This window comes from Etheostoma cragini, chromosome 21, assembly GCF_013103735.1.
Source record: "Etheostoma cragini isolate CJK2018 chromosome 21, CSU_Ecrag_1.0, whole genome shotgun sequence".
NCBI lineage: Eukaryota > Metazoa > Chordata > Actinopteri > Perciformes > Percidae > Etheostoma > Etheostoma cragini.
The window spans coordinates 7,659,520-7,676,275 of NC_048427.1; the positions used below are offsets into that span (position 1 = coordinate 7,659,520).

At 37.7% G+C, this 16,756-nt stretch overlaps 1 protein-coding gene and 1 long non-coding RNA gene across 4 annotated transcripts in view; one reads left to right on the forward strand and one right to left on the reverse strand.

Annotated features, from left to right (window-relative positions):
- The window catches only part of LOC117936887, a 25,748-nt gene extending 14,866 nt beyond the window's left edge, over nucleotides 1-10,882 (reverse strand). For both annotated transcript variants that reach the window (XR_004655042.1, XR_004655043.1), the window contains exon 1: nucleotides 10,680-10,882. This is a non-coding gene — a long non-coding RNA (uncharacterized LOC117936887). The remainder of the gene's footprint in view (nucleotides 1-10,679) is intronic.
- A 1,929-nt stretch (nucleotides 10,883-12,811) lies between these two features.
- Nucleotides 12,812-16,756, forward strand: part of LOC117936886 (catechol O-methyltransferase domain-containing protein 1-like) — a 6,689-nt gene continuing 2,744 nt past the window's right edge. Inside the window, exons 1-5 of one of the 2 annotated variants that reach the window (XM_034860372.1) lie at nucleotides 12,812-13,034; nucleotides 14,685-14,809; nucleotides 14,942-15,047; nucleotides 15,397-15,515; nucleotides 16,228-16,282. In XM_034860372.1, the coding sequence (XP_034716263.1) occupies nucleotides 14,705-14,809; nucleotides 14,942-15,047; nucleotides 15,397-15,515; nucleotides 16,228-16,282 (385 nt within the window). In that variant the 5' untranslated portion in view covers nucleotides 12,812-13,034; nucleotides 14,685-14,704. Of the gene's footprint in view, nucleotides 13,035-13,257; nucleotides 13,512-14,684; nucleotides 14,810-14,941; nucleotides 15,048-15,396; nucleotides 15,516-16,227; nucleotides 16,283-16,756 lie in introns of those variants that run through there. The other variant, XM_034860371.1, reaches the window with a different exon arrangement.

The following is a 16,756-nucleotide window of genomic DNA, read 5'->3' on the forward strand; positions in this document are numbered from 1 at the left end:
ACACGCACACACGCACGGCTAGATACGGAAGGTCTGAACAGGTCCCCTTCATTCATAGTTATCCAAAACACATCCCAGGACCCAAGTCGGGGTAAGAATATGTTTACACATGGGCGGCTATTTTCCTAAACAGACATTTCAACCTCTCTGGTTTCAAAAATAACATCAGGCACACCTGTCCGTTTTCAGAAAAGTGTTCGTTTACAAGTACCCGTAGATATATTTTCTGTCAAAAGCAAGCCAAACCTGTAGGTGGCAGTGTAACGAGAAGCTCAAGCCCACATTAGCCAATCTCGAAAATAACAACAACAAATCACTTCTTCTCTCTTCCTCACTTACTTGGCTGCCTAAACCTATATTTGTCTCAGTTTACATGCAAACAAAGATTTCAAAAATCTCCACTCTGGCCGGAGTTTTTAGAAAGACAAGGCAGGCAAATTCTCCTTTTGCGTGTAAACTAAGGGCACAAACAGAGGGAAATGTCTTAGTTTTCAAAATAACCATGTACATGTAAACAAAGCCCAAGTCTAAACTGCATTAATTCAGTCTAACAGAGTTTCAGTCTAGAGGTAAGTGACATTTTGTTTGATACTTGGCCCTTTATATCTAACACAAATTATGCAATATGGCCAATGTTACACAAACTGTTTAATGTATCATAAAAGATTTATACTGACTGTTTAAAGATCAAAAATGATATTCTCAGGAGTACTATCTGCCCGTTCAGTACTAATAAGGTAATCAGCATATCTGACATAATAACATACATTTATCATGCATTTATTAAATCAGTTTGGTCAAGCTCTCTTAATGCCTCCTGGGGATTCTACTAATGAGTAAGTTTTCAAATATTTAATTCCCAATAGCTAGAGCTTATAAATGGTAAATGTTTGCTTGTGATCCTAACTACCAGCACGATTAGACCTTTAAAGCACTTCTCTTGTAATCTATAATGTAAGGCCATGGAGCACATTATGCTCAGATGGTTAAGTAAACATCAAAGTAAAATCCCAAAGCCTCATGTGGACATGGAGAGCTGCACAAAAACCAACAAATGGTTGCAATCTACTGGAAAACAATTTATAGTGCAAAGAAAGCCTTTGTTTTTAGTAGCGGTGATTTATATGTATTTATCTCAGGAATTTTTAACCTAAATAGATTCCTTATGTGAGCTGCAATCACTTAGATTTTTTCTTTTCTTTGCCACCATCAAGCAGACCAATGAAATATCCTCATCTGTCCTTCATGGCAAAACATTATTTGTGATTTTTATGAGAAAAACTGGTGGTGATTCATTTTAATTCTATTCCATGAACTGGAGGCATAATGTTTTTCATGTTCTCTGGCTCCAGCTGAAAACACCTGCCCTGTTCTCACAGCTAATACATTAACTAGTAAGTGCCTGAGCAGATGTTGTAGCGTCAGCAGGGAGTCTAGGGCCTATAGAGCTCTCCTTATTTATTGGACAGTGTCAGAAGGTAAGGACATGGGCTGTCCTCTCTCTTGATGAATTAACGTTTTACATACAGGTAGAAGACAGAACATGCATTACCTTCCTAGAAACACATTTTTAAATTTGTCAGACCCTAAATGATAAAAGGCCTGGTATTAGCAAGTATCTCTTCTAGAAATGCCAATCAGGGAGAGACCTCTTGGAAAATGTTCAAAAAACAGTTCAACTCTCTCACTGGGAACTGTAACACACTGGAATATTTTATTTGTGTTTGCTTTGCAATCATTCACAGAGATCAAAGCCAATGCTTAAGGCCTCGGTGTCAGCGCAAGACATCGTTGACATCTCCCATTCACACCGCGTCTTCTTCTCCCATCTCACACGCACTCAGTCGTCACATCCCACAACAAAGAGAGGCGCCCCGAGTTATCATCCATCAAACCAAGTCTTTTATGGCCCATCAAAAGACAATGAACTGCCAGAGTGAAAGGAGTGTTTGCAACATGAAGTGACAGCGAATACTCCAGACACAGATTAAACAGCGTTGGAAATGAGAGAACTACATAATGTTTGGGTAATTTGTGAGAATTAGACATTATGATTCATCTTTATGAAGGGAAAAAAGCTCACATATAAGCACGGCACGGGCCCCCACTCTGATAGTTCAGGCATCTCAATTTACTTGGGTTTTGAAGTATAGGCTTCATATGGTTTAGAGTTGAACACTTTGTTTTAAAACATTGTCAAATGTCTTTAACGCCTCAATTCTAAGGTATGAGCTACATGTTAAGATATAAAACAGACCCTCTAGGCTTATAGTTCTTCAAACGCATCCCACTTACTTCATATTCTATCAAAGCAAGGGAGGTTTAAGAATAAAGGGGGCTACTGGCAATACAGTACATAATTGTGTACAAGACAAGCAACATAAACCATCAGCGGCTCTTTGTACGTTATCACCCATGGATTATTCCTCTCAAGTCAACCATCAAGCTCTGTGTGGGTATGGCGATGTATGCAGTTGCGGTGTGCACCACCACATGCAGCATACATTTTGCTCAACATTCGGCAGAGGCCGAGTGAAATAGGACACCCACATGATTATACTGTATCCTGTCTGTTGCTGATTTATTGTGACAGCAAAAACTCCCTGCAGGACCATGTTGTCAGGTGCTAGGAGTTGCCCTGTATGGGACACCTGATAGGCTTGAGGCTTTTATTCTAGACCTTGTCTCCAGAGACGCTGCTGAGAACACTCAAAATCGTAATGACTAAATATTCAAGTGCATGTCTACTAATGGTGAACGGAAACAGACCACTCACGTATAGCTAGAAAAGTAGCAGCTATGATTTTTTTTAAACTAGAAATGTTTAAGGGGTAATCCTCGAGATTCTCAATCTTTAACCCTTTAGTTTTAGGCCCTGTTTTTGTCTGCGGTTTAGCAGAATAGTGAAAAAGATATTACGGGCACCCGAATTGCTCAAGACAGCAGGTGCCCATACATATAGAGTGTGTGTGTGTATATATATATAAAATGCCCAAAAAATACTCAGATTTCAATGAAATTTGGTGAATGTTGGAACAAGTGTTTAGCTTTAAGTGCTGAGCCAGAATTTATTTTAAAGATTCATGAAAGAAAGAACATGTTTGATGGTTGCCATATTCTCATGAACTACTGCACTCACTTGTTACTTGCAATGTATCTCATACTTTATGTACTTGATGTTTTATGCATTTAACACCCCCCCCCCCCACTTAAGCAAATTGGATATGGGCCAAATCATAGCACACGTCAAATGATTTAATGTTTCTGTAATTTTAGGTAGTTCTTATCACGCTGATGTTTGTTTCTGATTAGTTTGGTTTTAAATAGTTGTTTGATGCAATAAAACTGGTTGAAAAGTAAGTATTGACAGCTTTAATTGACTTGCGATTTGTCGGACGGGTATGTGTCGGACTGCATACGTTACTCCTCTTGTTTAGTAATTCTCTGCTCTCTGTTACAAAAATTACATTAAAATCCTTCTAATTGGAAACTCTAAAGTAAATTTTGCAGGATACTATCTTGGTTTGTGATCCCCTTAAGGACTAATTAAAAATATACTTAATTAACACTTTCATTAAAAGCTTCCCTGAAAAATGTGCGATCGTTGGGTTTCTCCTGTCAGCCATTAGATGTTATTGTTGTAATATACTGTATGTTTTTTAAGGGGGAAGGGACAGAAACATACAGTTTAAAGCGGTATCACCTGAACACAGCATTTTGAGCATGGAGGAAGGCATTATTCTGAATATATGGATTATCAGGGAAACCAGCATAAATGACTCTAAAAAACTGTTACGCAGCCAGGCAGCCAGTGGTGGCCAACATGATTAATTGCAGGCGTTCCAAGATTGGATTTATTTTCGCTTTTATTTCTCCTTTAATGACTAGCCGCGAACACCACTCTATATTGCTCATGTTTCCAGATTACCTGTGACAAATGAGGATTCAAAATGGCCATTATCTACATTAATGTCCTATTTGAAAAGTCAATACTGTGTGTGTGTGTGTGTGTGTGTGTGTGTGTGTGTGTGTGTGTGTGTGTGTGTGTGTGTGTGTAGTGATCCGTTATAAGACTCCCAATTAAAAAGGGTTTTGGAAAGCATTGCTAGCATTTATAAGAGTACACAGGTGCATCGAATGTATAATTTTCTACCACTTGATATTATTCATTCAACTACAAGATTTAGCTTCTACATTCATCAACAAGATCTACTTATCAGTATTTTTACAACACTTAGGCTACATCTGACTTATTAAAAAGGCCCCAAGAGTATGTTGTCACTTATTTTCTCTACAATGGATCAATGTTCTGTATTCATGGCATAAATGACGCTATACTTTACATAATGCCGTTTAATCCAATGGAGGTACAGTATATTTTGTGTTGAGGGCTCTCAGAAGGTCCTGGGTTGACACAGTAGATATAGCTCAATTTAATGAAAGAGGCTGGCTCAGTAATGACCCCAGTGATTCATATATTGTAAAGGAAATCAATCCCACATCAGCTAAGTGCAGAGACAGGATCTTTTGCAGCCTTAAATCTTGGCAGTGGGGTGTACGCTAAACTGTAGGTTACATTTAACTGGAAAATGTCATTGATGTGCAGAATACAACAGATGAAGTTCATTACAGAGCTGAAAACAGGTATGAAGACAAAACATTGACTCCAATAACGGGCTTTAGAGAGAATATAAAAACGCAGGCCCAAGGCAGTGCTTTGTCAGACTGGACTGTTGTGGCACCAGACTGTTGTTCTTTCCATCTATGATTTAACATAGCTGAGCACAGCTAGATGGCACCCGAGAGAGGACTTGATTTTCATGTTTGCCAATCTTCGTCTATACCTGCTCGTGGTGACCATAAATACACTTTTATGCTTCCCGGAGAAATGCTTAAAGAAGCAGTTTGTCCAAGTCTTGTATGGACTCGCATGGCAATATTCTTGATGGATGACAGCAGCAAAGTTAAGAAGACGCCCCAGAGAGTTTTCCAATCTCATTTGTTTGGGAGTTTTACATTTGAGACATATAATATACAAAATTCCCACTTTATTTATGTGGGTTTGGACTTCTCTGCTGAGTCTTTTATTCCCACAGTTAACTAATGAGGCAAAGCCCCACCAGTGGCCTTGGTCATCTTAAAAGGGCATTTGTTTAGAGGTCTGAGATGTGGTCACTCCAGAACACGAGAGTATGTAAAAACATTTTAAAAGAACTCCAGAAAACCTTTAACATGTGTTGGCCAGCTGATATGGGCAAATAAATTGCTCTTGGTCAGTTAAACCTTTTCAGGATCCTTGGCTGCATACCATCACGGTTGGGCAAAACCTAACTAGAGCTGCCACTAACAGTTATTTTCTTTACCGATTAATCTATATTTTCTGTCAAGTAATTCATTATTTTGTTAAACATTTTGTCTAATCCATATTAAAAGAAAAAGGTACATAGGCATAGTGATTAACATTAGCTATCATTTTAAAAAATGGCAACAAGCTTTTGAATTTGAAAAGCTAACCAGGAAGTGTTTTGTGTGTTTAAAAGACAATAAACTGGCACGCTAGCACACTGTAAACTAAACTAAACAGGCACCCACTTGTAAAAAATATTGCTCCATAGTGCTACTAGTAATCAAAAACTTGTTTAAAAGAAAGCATATTTTAACAAAAGAGCCAGGATTACTGTCATTGTTGTTACCACCTTGCCAACTGCTTATTCCCTCTCAGTAGGCACTATACTAAGGCTGACCAACTGGGAGGTCCGTATACAAAATGGAATGACCCTCTGCCAAAAAGAAACCCAGCTAGGCTATACATAGAGGAGTGACCCTTTAGCTTGGGACTAATATATGGTAGCAGCATGAACTAGTGACTCAGTCCCACCCAACAGCTCTGAACTATCATAAATACCTCTCAACACAGAGCAAGGTGGGTCAGTGCTGGGATTGGTTGATATTATATTTATAGAACAAACATTTCCCATTAACATTATCATTGTTTGCATTGCATCAATTGTATTGCTTTGTGTGTGACTTTCATACGTTTACCATGTTGTGGCATATGATCAGAAAATTATTATTATTAATACATATAGTGATTTCAACCACATCACTGAAACTAGTCTAACCTTTTCATTATCAAACATTACTACAGAAATGACACTTAACAACTTAGGCCTTGGTGTCACCACTTTATTCTAATGCGAAAGATATGTTGATCAGGCATTGATGCAAACAGGGCTATTTTGATACACAGGATTAAATTCATTAATTGCTGTCATCACATCAATCCAAGGCCACTCTAAAGAAGACGACACCAAGACAGAATTAATAGCTTTCAACAAATACTGTGTGAACAAATGTCATTTCTAAAAACAAGTTAACAGCTGTTGGAGGGGGAGATCGTAGTGAGGAATATATTGTTAAGATCTGCTCTAACGCCTGTTGGGTGATCCGTAGCTGTAACTGACTGTGGTGCTTTGAGTCACATGAACAACACTGAATCAGACTGAATAACCAGACCATATGGATACCAAGATAAATAGACTGTAACATAGCATTCAAAGTCACATTACTAGTCAATAACAAAATGATTGGTTGGCAGTGGCATGCCTAGTTAGCAGGACATTGTTGCCCTTGACATTTATCATGGCTGCTGGGGTTGTGAACTTGAAGCTTAACAGCAATTGAATCATTAAATGTGAACGGCTGCAACTTTGCCGTCTCGGAGGCACTGACATAAGTGTTTTCATGCTGAAAAGAGTGACTAACTTCCGCCAAGCTAAACACGTATTTGTTCAAACTGGGACATTAGGTGCTAAGAGGGACATATACTTCAGGGTTGGTGAAACAATGGTCGCTTTAACAAGCAGATTCTTTTCAGCATTTGATATTAATACCAATTATTATAGATGGATGTCTTCCTGTGAATCAAGTCATGTGTTGTGTCTAGAGAGGCCAAGAAGGAACAATCATTCCTATTCAGACAGGATACATTCAGCATACTCAGTTGTTGTGACTTTAATGTAAAAATACATTATAATTGTGTCATGCCACAAAACAATTTGCATAAAGATCAAATTGTCCTTAACTATATAAAACAATGGCGGCAATGGTCTTTCAAGGAGGAAATTTAACTCTGCTTGGCTAAAATAACAACTCCAATACTGCAATAATAGTAACATCTGTCATGTTTTGTGACTCTACAATTGAAAACCTTTCCACAGTGAATGGCAATTAAACAAGAAGGCACCGTTATCAGATAAATTAATTCACAGTGCAGAATCTGTGGTTCAATAAAACAATCCAAAAAGCTCTATTTCCACTCTCAAACTTTAAGCAAATAGGATGCTCAATAAAAACATTGCACTCGCCCTCTCTGTTAAAAAAAATCAATAGTTAGAGGACAAAGAACCTATAGCCATCACTTAATTCTCTTATCAGTGTGATTTAGGGGACAAGGATGATGTTAAATAACTGTAAATCCTTATCTTTGACTTTGTGGGTGGTTTATGGCAGTTTCAACAGCAGTTCAGAGACAGAATGTCCATACCTTCTGCCGGTTACACGATTTATAGCTTTATTACTCTTTGTCTAAAAAGAGCAGGGAAACATAATTGAAAAGGAAGAGATAGCAGCCAGCGGGTGGGAGAGCTGGAGAGGGGGCATGCAGGAACTGGGAATCATCATTGCTAGAGACATATCACAGCGACAGTTTTATGGCTAAGGAGCCGGCCCTCAGTATTTTGGGGTTTCGGTTTTATGAAACAAGCAAGATCCAATTTTCTGATTCATCTGCAAACGGTCCGGATTGAGTTTCGAATTCTGGCGTTGGGCTTCGAACTGGCCCACATGAGCGTAAAGGTCACCGAGAGGGCTCGAGGAGTGGAAGTCATGAGTTCACACTCACACCGTCACAGGCCCGCTCATATTATTGCCCTCAGTGACAACAAGCCTATTGTTCTCCCTGATAAGGCTTCAGTGTGCACAGTAATGGGAATTACGCAGGGCATAAGTCACCGAGAAATTGGGTGACAGTAGATCAATAGATAGTGGTGAAGCCTCGGGGACCATTAGTGAATTGTTTGTCCACTGGTGATGAGAGTTAGTGGATGTTCAGTTCTGAATTAACTGTTGAAACTAAGAATGCATTAAGCTCATAGGAGTAAGGGGAAAGGTGCGTGTTGACACAAGTTCATTAGCTTGACCCATGTGTTTGTGGGACGTCGTTATGAGGTTGCATGCACCTCCTTTTTTTTCAATACAGTGGATCTCAAGTTTTGTTACAGGGTGCAATGCAACCAACTGGAACAGCAACTACAATGACTTCCTTCATCAATAAAAACACATAAAACACAAACTAAAGTTTCACTATAGCAATGCAGATGCTTCTGGGTTTATTTGCCTTGTCTCTGTAGATTTTCAACCACCAATCAAACACAATTTACCTTGATTGGGTTAGGGTGGATACAGAAATTTTAGGGATGGATATATCTAAACCTATTGCCCTTTGAATTGTAAATCTTTAGCACTAAAGGGTACATTTTGTTTTTAGCTTTTTTGGTATTAATTTATATCAATTTTATTAGTATGCTGTGCGTTGTCCCGTCTGTCCTGTTGTACAATGAACTCACCAAGGCAAGTTCCTAACTTGTGTTATTGTAATGGCAATAAAGTTAAAACAAAATCACCCTGGACAAATGAAACCAAAACTATGCATGGCTAAATACAAATAGAGGTAAGTGAGAAAATAAGCTTAATTCCAATTTGGGTGAACAATCTATAAAAATCCATAAAATGTCCCAAAATAAGAAGAAAGCATCAAATTACTTGTTTAGTCTAACAACAGTCCAAAATCCCCAAACAATTCCATTTATAATGATAAAAGATATACATTTCATTTGGTATTGTTGCATTAACAATGACTTTTCACCAAAATTGTGGTCGATTTTTTGTCAATTACTTAACTAAACGTTTTTAGAACCACCACCATTTTAGTGATTAATCAAACTATCTGCTTTATTAGCAATGCTGTTTTTAGTTTTTTCCTTTGTCTACTGGATGAAATGTGTTTCTGTGGCACATGTTTTTGTGGACTGTGGGAAAAGTGCACAGCATGATTAGAGACGCCCTGGAGCCCTACATGGGAGCTAGAGGATGGAAATGCATTAGCCTTAATCTTTAGTGTTCAAAATGATTAGCCAGAACGTGACAACTCCGATAAAACAGATTCCGCTGTTAAGTTCTTCAGGCAAATGCATATTGTGGCCATCACTCCGAGACATTCCCCCTAAATGTGCAGATAATTTGTTGTTGCATTGCATTATTCCTGCCCCATAACCAGACCCCAGCCGAGTAAGCAATGTTCCAATGATAACTAAAGATATTAATTAGTATATCACGATGGCGGCATATGAATTTTCACTACAAATAAATTCCAAGCCATCGAGTTGTGATTTAATTATGAATTATGTAAATGGTTGCCATGAATCATTTAGGTCTATGCATTTTATTAGCTAAATGGGAGAGCAGATTGTAGTCATATCACAATGATGTGGATTTACACACTCAAGTGATGACCGCACAAGTACAGGAATATTTAGTGACTTGATCACAACTTCATGTATGCTGCCTGATAATGGCAGAAAACATTTCACATTGATGAATAATTGACTAAAGATGTTGTTTAATAGCTATTAAAGGGTCATTTTTACCCAGAGGTCTTAGGTTTTACAGGTTCTTTAGTGTGTACATTAAGCGCTGCATGATAAATTATTTTACATCATATATTTTACCCATTTAAGTTCCATGCAGTTCAACGCGGATTTGTTGCACCACCAAGTTGAGATGTTGCTTTTGGATTTAAATTCATAAACATTTTGATAACCAAGTCATAATTTAAGTAATTTATGAAGCAAAAATGCCAAAACAAATCTTTCCTAGCTTCTCAATTGTGAAGATATGTTCCTTTCTGTCTTATACCTTTGTAAAGTTAATATTTCTGTTTATGGACATTTTTTTCTAGTGAAATCTATATGAGTATAGCTATCTACATATTTGTCTCATTTCTTTTACCATTTTTCTTCTTGTCAAGTTAATATAGTGTCAGAAACACGGTGTGTATTTAGTTTGAAGAGGGCTGTCAAATCGAACTGTCAGGCTGCACTTTTTGATGGAGTCGTATCGCTCGCTTATCTGTCAGTCAAAGAGAAAGACCAAAGTCAAACTTGAGAGTTGAGAGGAGTGGACTTACACGGCATTTTATTGACTGGAAGAGCACAGAAGTCTGATGAGCACAGTTCCTCTGTGATTTAAAATTTGTAGGGCATGTTTGCTAAGTAATAAAGTGTATCTACAAGCCATTGGATAGTTGATACAGTAGGTCACCCAAAGCTTAACAAGTGCTGTGTAGAAAAGGATAATCGACTCAATGTTCCCTATAGTCTGTGATAAAAACAGAATATTGCCTCATCACACATACAAAGAAGGCCTACACACATTTTAGAGCACATTAATCATTTTGACATGTGACATAAAACTCTTCTCCTCATAGACAGTAGACTAGAGTTGGGCCGGCCTATAAAATGAAATCACCACAACAGTGTCAGACATTGTTCTGGCATACCAGAAAATTCCCAGACCCGGGGAGCGTGTTTCTCTGCTGGATTGTTATGGTGTTTACTCACACAAGAGGGTTACCCCGAGGCAAGCTCCATCCCTCAACAACCCAGCTGGTAGCGTCCCTGCCCCCTGGAGGAAGACTCTAGCCTCCCCTGCGGTCCAGACTGTTAGTAAGCAGCAGCAGCAGGGCCGGCAGCCAAGACTATCTGGGAACTGGAGATTCCTGAAAAAAAAGAGCATCAGATTGCAAGCTATCCATCAGGTAGAACAGGTACAAGGAGATGTCTTTTAGAAAACAGCACTTGAATACTACCATCAGCACACTGTCATTATCAAACAGGAACCTGTGCTGAGATTACTTTGGCCTTCACATGCACTGGATTTCTATCTGTTTGATACATTATTTTCCGTGTGTCTTCCCTTTATTCACTAGATTGGAGATAAGAAAATAAAAAACATTCACATAGTCTCAGGTTACTTTTTGCCACAATGCATCACATGCACTGAGGGACTGAAACACTTAAATGTATACATTAAAAGCCTTCTAAACTTTTAATGTTGGATTAAAATGAAATGTGCAAAGTATAAGATCAAGCAGTAAAACAAAGTTCCAGCCCTAAATGTGGCTCCTTATTATGTACCTAAATGATTGATGATGAACGATTTTAATAGTGTAATTTAAAGATTAGTTAACTGGTAATTAATGACTAACGGCTATGTGATCCAGAGTTTATATTTAGGGCTGCATGTACATTTTGGGATGATTAAGGCGTTTTGCCTGCTAGTCATTAGGTTTAGCATTTGTTCACCACCAAATAAAAACCTACTTCTTATCACTAACACATGGCGACTTTGTTTGTCTAGCAATTCTGCTTCTTCATTTGGGTTGAAGGTCTACAGCTCTGGCGGCTGAATGTGCTCAAAGATTCTACTTCACTACAGAGTTTTGCTCTCGTTATGCTTGACAAATAATCATCAAAATACACCTAAAAGCACTTGTATTCTCTTTGTGACAGAAAATGTAATGCTCTAAACTAAATTAAATTTTAGAAAAATGAACAAAAACTCAGTGTCTAACTGGTGTGGCATATTTAAAAGTCAGAAGCTGCACACGCAAATTTTTTTCCCCACTTTCTTTTTAACAATAGCTCTTAATTGAAGATTATAGAACAAAACAATACATTTGTGTTTTTTACCATAAATAAAAACACTGGTGTTTTTTTGGTTGACTGACCGCGCGCACACACACACACACACACACACACACACACACACACACACACACACACACACACACACACACACACACACACACACACACACACACACACACACACACACACACACACACACACACACACACACACACCTAAATTTATTACAAAAGAACAATCTTTTTGTTAAAGGTCAATCAGATTATCCACATGTGAATAAACTAAATGCAACATAAATATTAAAATGGCACAAAATGTTTATTATCAGCTACTTTTCTATTAGAAAATTAAATTTATCAGTAAAACACTAAACTTTTTCTCCATATCATCAGCATTATTTACATGAGAATAAATGTAACAAGTGGGCTTTACAGCCTTGACAACACTGCCCTCCTCTGTATGAACACCTATATTACATGGCCCAACCTTTTTCATTATCCAATTAATTTACAGTAAGGAGACGTTCCATGGTCTATTTATTAGCTTTGTCACACTATTTTGTATTTTTATTTAAACAGCCTGTCAATTAATTCTGTCAATTTTAATGCAACATTGAGATTTTACTTCACTACACTGCAGGGGGAAATATTGTTCTTTTAACTCTACATTTTAGACAGCTGTTACCAGTTACTTTGACGATTTAGACTGCATATGAATGTTGTTTAATGTATAATAATAATATTGATAATAATAATAATAATAATAATAATAATAATAATAATAATAATAATAATAATAATAATAATAAACACTTTAATACTCTGCATATAATAAAAACTGAATGGAACCATTCTGCATGAGGGGTACATTTCCTTTTGAGAAGTATATTTTGCTGATTATATTGACTGGAGGGCTTTTACTTGTAACATATTAAATGCACACGTTGGTAGTAATACTTTTACTTCAGTAAAGGATAGAAATATGTGGTCTACCACTGTTCAGCTGCACACATAATTGCAAAAATCCCGGTAATATTTTCTGACATCTTCTAAAGAAAGGGATATGCACGCTGCAGTAAGTCCTGTCCATAGACGTGGTCCTTGCAATGGGCGTCTGTTGTACAGTCCTATCATGAGAGCAGCAGCCGGTCATATGACCTTCATTATCGCCACATGACTGAGCAAATATTTAAAGGTTCATTTAATCAGGAATTCAGTTAGGCACTCTCTCAGATCCAAGACCCTTTTCTTTAGACGCAACAGTGTGGTGAGTTGTTTTTCCAAATTGCAGCTGCATGTGGGTTTCATTTCATGGCTCCAGTCTGTAGCTCTACATATATTACATTTGTCATATTAACAAGAATGTGTCTTGTTTATTTGGATTTATCAAATATAAATTGAACTCTCATAACAATTTCCGTGTGACTGGCCTTTGCTGGAGTCGCTACACTTTACAGTTTCCTTATTTCATCGACGCTATTCACAATGGCAATCTCAAGATCGTGGCCGGCCTAGTATGCAGACAAAAACGCAAGAGGTCTCCCATCCTGGTTGGCCTTCGCATCTAGTCGCAGTATTACGGTACAGCGCCAAACAAACACGGAAGAGCTTCAGCTGGGATCAGATTTATTCGTATGCCGTATCACAATTGTCGTGTAAAATATGTCTTTTCGTAATATTTCCAAAGAGGCACTGGCTGGATCCATTACACTGGGAGTTGTTTTAGTCGCCGGCTATTTCTTTGGTAAGAACGATGAAAAAAGAAGTGTTTTAGATCTACACAGAGGAGGAATCCTTCTGTGAAATCTGTAAAACCATTTTTATGTTTTGGTTAGGGTTTAAAACCAAAATCTAACCCAGGTACAGTATTTTCAGTGTACATCAGAGCTTATGTGGTTTGGACAGTGGAAACAAGTGAAATCCTTTTCACAAATCTGAAAGGAAACATAATTGCACAATCCAGGTCTCTGTGGTTTTATACTTTTACAATAGTAGCCTATACATTGTGGCTTTCTTTTTTATGTGAACTTTTTAATTTGGGTGTTATGTTAATTATTAAGAAGTTACTTTTGAATGAGTGATCAACATTTGGGTCTTTTACGGGATGCAACCTTAAAGCGCCCTTCAGCTAAGATGACATCCTACACGTCGCTGATAGCATTAAATGTGGTGCATTACAAGGGTAACACGTTACAATAACAAGGTACCCAAAAATGTCGGTAGTTACTGAGGAACGAACGTTAGGTAAAGATTATTACGGATTAACTGTGATTCAAGCACTAATGATTAGTTACTTGTAAACAGACTGGTAGATACTGTTAATGATTGAGTAACGAATGGTTAGCTAATGATTGACTGATTCAAACACTGATTGACTAACTAATCATTAGTTAGCTATTCATTACACATTGCTTTATCAGTAACTACCTACATGTTTGGTACCTTATTGTAAAGTGTTACCCAAGGGTATAACAAGGGTATAACACATGATAAGCAAAAGTATTAACATTAATGTAGTTATTCTACCCTTATAAATGGCAAATCCAAAACTACAAAGATTTAGAAAATTACAGGAATATCCTGTGATGTACAGACTGAAAACATATAGGGACACAGAGACATTGTCACCAGAATGCGACAATTCATTGCATTGTATTGTTGCCAAGCTACATTGTCTTACACTTTCCAGTCTTCATTTCTGTATCTAGATCTGTTGCTGCTGGTGCAATAATTGTATTTCCCCTCTGAAATTGTTTAAGTTTGATCTAAATCAAATAACAACTTACATTACACTGTACATTAACTAGACCAGACATCGGTTTCCTGAAAGATGTATAAGCTGGATAGTAGATCAACGGGCAGTATCGTGCTCTTAAGATCCTTATAATTCTTTTATTGTTAATGTGTGTGGCCTCAGGGAAAAAGAAATCTTCCAAAATGAGCATCTCTAAAAGTCACGCCGAGGGAAAAGACAACCCACTGCTGCAGTACGTCCTCAATAACTCCTTGAGGGAGCATCCGGCCCTGAAAAACCTCAGACTGGTAAGCTTGTCACAGTATCTGGAATACAGATGTGCTCTGGCACAATTAAGCACTCAATATCATTCAATGTAATCGAGTGTTACAGTGTAAGTTGTGAATCTAATGCAACTGGTTTCCTGTCATTGCTTTCAGAGGACAATGGAACACTCCTTGAACTTCATAATGGTCGCCTGTGAGCAGTCGCAGTTCATGGCCAATCTGGCAAAACTAATCAAAACCAAGAAAGCATTAGAGATTGGTAAGGGCCAAACTTGAATCAAATTATTTGAAAAACAAGGATGCAGTACACAGTACAGTAATAAGGACGTCTTTCATTGCGCCGTAGTGCTGCCACAGCAACACGTTCCCTGTCCGAAGTCATTGTGAGGCACGAGGACGTACATCTAAAAAGCTGATTAGAAACATGGTTAGCCTACATGCACACATGGCCAAGAAACTAGCGTTCTCCACAAGAAATCTAGCTGATGAAAATCAAGTTTCTCTATTCCCCTGCCTACAGAAACCAGGTTTCTTATGTGATATTCAAGAAATCTTTTGCCCTATCAATTGTAATCCATTTTGCTGATTTTAGTGCACTCTCATTGCAGGAGTATACACAGGCTACAACACACTGAGCATTGCACTGACTCTGCCTGACGATGGAGTTATAGTCGCATGCGATATCACTGAAGAATTCACCAACATTGGTAAACCCTTCTGGAAAGAGGTACCATACACATCTATGTTTTAGGGTTTTTCCGAACACTGTATTATGATGGGGTTAATTATGTGACGTGTAATACTGCTGTATTGTTCCCATATTGCAATGTGCTGATCAGTGCAGAGGATTTCCATACGATGCAGGTAACAGACGTACTGTAGCTCTAAGCATGTGCATCTGCATGTGGAGCGGACTTCAGTTGTCTGTCAGTCTTTTGTGTGACAAAAGACAACTATTAGACCAGTCTGCAAAGTCTTTTAATATTAATGAAACAAACCCTTTTTTAAATGATTGGCATCAACACCACCTTCAGAGCTAATTTTATGACTTTCAAGTTATTTATGTTTAGTCACAGTTAAGAAATGCTGCCTTCCACTTCCTTCTCAACATTTTGAATAACTGCAAATCAATGGGTTAATATAGATTTATTCACAAGCAATTGTAAAAAAAAAAAAAAAAAAAAAAAACACTAGCTCATGTACAATACATAAACCTACAGGTAGCTGTATCTTCTAATGAATAATCCAAAAAATAGCCAAACAAGGTTATTGTAAACAATGTATCTTTTGCAAAAATAGCTAAAAACAGAATGTATATAATGCATGTATACACTAACATAAGACATTCTAATATACTGCAATACTTTGTTTCTTATCAATCATTAGATAACTTGTCTGCTGCATTTTGACTGGAAAAATGAGTTTCTTTTTGTTTACAGGCTGGAGTCGAGCAAAAAATTGATTTACGCATTCAGCCAGCACTGAAAACTCTAGGTACAGTAAAACATCTCTTTCCTTAACTAACTGCTCTAAATTTGACCAAAGACGTACAATTTCCAGACAGAAAATTCAGTCTTTCCAGAAGGCATGTGTGTCTTAATTTGTGAACATCTGAATGGGATTAATGGAATATCACATCCAGGACTGCCACAGTCTAACCTGCATCTGGTTTAGTCTAACCACGGTGTCTGTGCCCTTTAAAAATCACTTAAATGCCACTTTTGGAAACACCATCAATGATAGTGTTTTCCAACTTATTTCTAAATGTTATGATAGTCTATCCTAACTGTGAGACTGTGAGATTTCTGTTATTACATTTAAAAAGGTAACTCATCTGCATCAGTTTATTGTTGATGCCCAAAAGAGAGTTACTGAAAGGTGTGTGTATGTCATATATATATATATACACTCACCGGCCACTTTATTAGGTACACCTGTCCAACTGCTTGTTAACACTTAATTTCTAAG